We start from the raw sequence: 5210 nt of genomic DNA, 5'->3' as shown, positions 1-5210 counted from the left end.
GTGAGGTGGTGCAGGCTCCCACCCTGGGGGTTTTTAAGAGGAGGTTGGATGACCACCTTATTGGGGTCATTTGACCCCAGTGCTCTTCCTGCCATGGCAGGGGGTTGGACTAGATGATCTGCTCAGGTCCCTTCCGACCCTAGAAACTATGAAACTATTGGATCAACTCTTAGTGGGGAAAGGTGCAAGGATAAGGGTGCAAAGTGTCCTTCCTTTGGGTGTAGACAGACAGACAGACATGCTATGCTATGCTAAGCTGTAGATATGCACATATAGAAGTTCCAATACCAACCTGTGCAGTAGGATTAATATCCATGTACTGATGGCACTGTTCACAGTGATGAAATGTATTGTAAGCTGCATATTTGGTCAACATCATGGACACTGTCTCTCTTTTTCTGGGCTCCTCAATTTTAGTTTCTTTATTGTTTTCTGCAAACCAAGATGATAAACAATGGATTTTTTAGATCACTGGTACACTTGCAAGTGGGGTGTAATTTGAATAACTATTTTAAAGAAAACCAAGCACATCAGCAGTATTTTGTAAACCTCACCTCAGCTGTACAGCTAGTCACCCCCTATGTGAACCTCTAATTCTTAGCAAGAAATATAAAAACATGTACTGACCTTGTTTTACTCTTGATAGTTGTTCTGTATACACTGGACTTATGGAACTGTATTTGGGGTCATGCACACTCAGGTCAAAGGTCATTTTACTGAAGATTTCAATATCAGGCCAGTGATCATTGTTAGACTGAGTGACTTCACTACTTTCTGCATGATCTGTGCAAGTAAAAAACATACATTTGGTGCAAGCAATGGAAAAGAACAGGCCAAATGGGTTTCCTTGGCATTTGTAAGCCAACAAATACACAGAAACAAAAATAAAAGTTGAACTCTATGGCAAACATACAAACTGGAACTGGCATGAGAAATCATATGACGCCATTTGAAAGAAATGAAAATTCCTTAGAAAGGGAAGAACCAAAGGAGCAGTCTCAATAGCTGAGCTTCCATTTTATTTACCTGTCAGTATTTGGAAGGTGCCCATCACTAAAAGCTCTAGGCACTGGATAAAATTAACTAGTGATGCAGTCAATTCTCCATCTCACCTTCCATCTTTTTCATCTCATGTCATTAAGGATTAATCATCCCTGTAACAGCTTCAAACTAAAGAGTTACATTTTAACTCTATTACACCAGTCTTTGAGCATAATTATACATTAGTTTGTTCAATGGATAGAAGATAACCACCCTTTTTCAGAGCTGGTGCCTTGGTTGTAGGGCTCACGTGTTAGGAGATGTACACAACTCAATTGTAATGGTTTGTGACTCCATAAAGAGGTATACCTGGTAATGGATTTGTATTCCTTGATAATAAGCAGATCTTACCCAGAGGTTTCATCCCCAACTGACAATTTTTAAGTTTAAGCCATAACAGAAGCTTCCACAGAAATTGGTAGCTAATTTATAATGAGCTTATAACTACTACCCAAACTGCAAAGTGAAACAAACCTTTTTAAATTCATTTTGTTGGCTTAAATGAGGACAGAGCCAATATTGGGGAAAGAAAAATATATGAAAGCCAGGAAGAGAGGACAAAAAGAGACAGACTGCATCTGCATGAATTTTACTGCCTTCATTTGCCTTCCCAGTACTGCCTAGATATAGTATTTCTTCACTTAAAAGTGTTCCACTGGTCCATGGATAATTGCATCTAGCCCCCTAAAAAGGAAGAATGTATTTAAAAACCTCCTGAGAATCTAGCTACACATTGACATGTTAATGATATGTCATTTAACATACAAGACGTTAATTTTAATTTACAAAATGATTTTATTCAGTCAAAAACTTTACTTTTATTTTATTAGAGCTCATTTCTGCTTGAGGTACAACGAAATACTTCTTCATACTTACCGCAGTTAATTTCTTCTTCATCATATACATCAACCTCCAGTAACCTGATCAGCATGCGAAAGAGAATCCTGAGGAACTGCAAGTATGAGCCAGTCTTTCCCACCTAAACCGAAGGAGGAAAAACACAGAAAATTGACTATAAAAATACAGTTACAGCTAACCTATTTGGGTTTTGTCCTCTTATTTTGCTTTCCAGTCCTGCCTGAATAATGTCTATATATGGTAAGAGTACACTATTAATAAATACTGCTCTCAGTTACACAATCGCACCAACTTCAGTGGGATGTCACCATTAGAACTGGTTGAAAATCAGGCCCAGCACCTACAAGTTGTTTTATATCAGTGTCTTGCAGAAGTTAATCTGCTCTCTCCAGATCTGTTTAAGACAGGAATGTGAACCAGGCCTGGCACAGAACCATCTCCTTTAGAGCAGGGGGCTCCTGAAATGCAGCCTGCAAAGCTTGTGAACGTAGCCCACAAAAGGTGGCTATCCTTGACAGGGGCAGCTCATGGGTGAGGTTCTAGCCATTGACCATTCATGAATAAGTGCCTGACAAGCCTTAGCAACAGCCCAACTGTTCTCCTTGCTATATATTTGTATGCGAGGCATATCAGGTGCCTACAGATGTGCTGCGGGGCTGCTCCAATGCACTGTAATCCCAGCATGTCAGAGCAGACCCAATCAAGACTGCTGGAGTGTGGTAATTACCAGGGCTGTGCAAAACAGCACTGTTTCATTTTGACGGGACAGTGTTTCATTTCAAGTTTCATTTCATTTCAAAACCACTGTTCTGTTTCGTTTCGTCAAAACTGTCTTGCTGTTTAGACGTTTCACCCACAGGTTATAATGGGGAACCACAAAACTGCCCATAATTTTGTCAGTTCTTGCCTAATTTGGATGGAACTTGCAGGGACGGTAGCTCCTTCTGAGGCCACAAAGCCTGCCAAGTATCAAGGACAGATGCATGGGGTTTCTGGGAAACTGCACCTCAAATTCTTGAAAGTAAAACTCGCGTCACGTGTGTGTTAAGGCACAGCAGGGTGAAAACTGCAGGGATGGTAGCCCCTGCTGAGGTCATGAAACCTGCCAAGTTTCAAGGAGATAGGTCCAGGAGTTTCTGGGAAACTGCATCTCAAGCTGCTGACAAGCAAAACTCATGACATGGGTGACAGAAAGCAGGCCAGTTCAAACAATGCTGCCTTTTATGCTGTTTTTTCCATCCCTTCCCCAGAGCACTGGGATTGGAAGGGACCTCAGGGAGGGCCAACAGTCACTGGCCAGCCACACAGTCAGTATGAGAGCACTCCTTCCCCTCTCCTCCCCCTCCTTACTTTCTGTTTCCCTGCAGGCAAGCCCTGCTTGAATTTTGAAACTCAAAACATTTCAGAACATTTCAACTGCCCTCATTTCGTTTCAAGGCGGTTTTGAAGCCCTTAGTTTCATTTCGATTTTGCTGTTTTGAGCTCAAAACGAAGTGGAAACAGCATCGAAACAGAACAGCCCTAGTACTTACTGTGCTCCAGCCAGGCTCTGAATCTCATGTACTAGCATCCCCATGCTTCAAAATGGTGGCTGGGGCACTTGAACTAAAGCTTGTTGAATGAGCTTTAGTTCAAGCACTCCTGCCACCATTTTGAAGTGTGGGGATGCTAATATAAGAGATGCTACGGCACTTTAATTAGAGCAGCTGTTGGAGCCACTCTAATTAAAATGCCCCCACCCCCGGAGCACATCTAAAAATGCGCATTATGTTACACCAATTGAACATAAAAGGACTGCACTGTAAGTTCATTTTGTTATGTGGCCGCAAACATGACAACCCACACATTAAGTGGCTTTTCATGAACCAACTAGGGAACACTTTTTTTTAGATGGGTATCAATTCTAGAAGCATCATACCACAAAGTGTGGCTTTAAACAAACCCAGTAAACAATGCCATTTGTGTCTTGCCATGTGCCTTGAAAAGAAAAAAAAATGTTCTCTGTTTGTAGCTACCTTTTGGTCCACCTCTTCTGCCCTCATGCTCTACTGTGAGGAAAACTCTCATACCTGAGGGGGTCCTGTCAGAAGCAGTCGTCGTGGGTGGAAATTCCTGGAACCAGCAGTTTCACCCTGATTGCTGTAATCTGCATGATGTTGCCTGGCTGTGGTCCACTGCCTGTAGTAGAGAGACTGCTCATCACTATTCATGTCCTTGTGAAGCACAGACCTCAAAGAGTTCAGCCAAGACACGTCAGCATGAGGCAAAAGAGAAGAGGAGGAAGGCAAGTGCCCATTTTTCTGTGAGCTAAGGAGACAATAGGCAGCTTTAGACAATATGACGATGCGCGGCAGTGCAGCACGTAGAGTCTTGCCCTCCTTGGCAGACTGGCTGGGCCACCGAAATGTCTGGGATGCAGAGGATGAGGACGAGAACTTAGAAGTGGTGCTGCTTGCCATCTGGTTGCCCAGAGAGTCGCATTCTTGTTTCAGAGTCTCCCCAGATGTAAAGCCAGGGTAAGTTCCTTCATCCACTGAACTATGGGCTACATGCTGAAAGTTAAGGGATGCTGGTTGTTTCTGAGACTTGTCTGCAGCACTGGAGGAGCTCACACCATTTTCAGCTAAAGAACCTGGTAGGAAAAAACAGGAAATAAAAGGAAACAATCAAGCCCCAAAAACACCCAGACAACCTCATAAGAAGGGATCCTGGTTTTCTCTGTTTAAAAATTACAAACACTCTGGTATAAAAAAATAAATAAATCACACATTTTCTGAATAAACCCCCCCCAAATCCACAATTAAAATGAAACCCCACTATACATATATAGGTATCAGTTGAACACAATGTTTTATTGATATATTTGCAATTTTAAAGCATTTTGGAATCCTACCAGTGTCACTATAATAAATAAAATAAGTACCTATACATTTTAGTATTTGATTTTGGGGTTTTTTTATCATTGAAAAATCACAGCTCCCTCTAACCCCTTCTAGGATGGAGGTCCAGGCCCATCACTCCCCACCCCCAACCCCGCTGGTGCCCCTCACTTCTCACCTCCCTACAGGGGACTCAATCCCTCCCGTCCCCTCCCTTCCCCTCCCACCCTTCCTGACTTACCTATGGGAACTGCTCTCTCCAGGCTCCCTGGCAGCCATGTGCTTGTGTGTGCATGCATGTGCACATAGTGCCCCCAGCCTGACAGCTTTTTCCCGCTCCCCCCAGCCCCCTTGCAGGCTGGAGCTCTGCCAGCCTGCACAGAGTTCCTTGCAAAAGTGGCAAATCCGTGCATCTCTCCATTAAAATTAAAA

General features: G+C 43.0%; 1 protein-coding gene across 2 annotated transcripts in view; it reads right to left on the bottom strand.

Annotated features, from left to right (window-relative positions):
* The window catches only part of GREB1L (growth regulation by estrogen in breast cancer 1 like), a 279693-nt gene that overhangs the window by 16458 nt on the left and 258025 nt on the right, over positions 1-5210 (bottom strand). For both annotated transcript variants that reach the window (XM_019526065.1, XM_019526057.1), the window contains 4 exons: positions 3969-4531; positions 1918-2020; positions 628-783; positions 293-432 (listed from right to left, as the gene is read on the bottom strand). In XM_019526065.1, coding sequence (XP_019381610.1) covers positions 293-432; positions 628-783; positions 1918-2020; positions 3969-4531 — 962 coding nt within the window. The remainder of the gene's footprint in view (positions 1-292; positions 433-627; positions 784-1917; positions 2021-3968; positions 4532-5210) is intronic.

Source organism: Gavialis gangeticus, unplaced genomic scaffold, assembly GCF_001723915.1.
Source record: "Gavialis gangeticus isolate Ggan-Ray unplaced genomic scaffold, GavGan_comp1, whole genome shotgun sequence".
In the NCBI taxonomy this organism is placed as follows: Eukaryota; Metazoa; Chordata; order Crocodylia; family Gavialidae; genus Gavialis; species Gavialis gangeticus.
The sequence above is the reverse complement of the archived record's forward strand: the minus strand, read 5'-3'. Positions and strand labels throughout refer to the sequence as shown.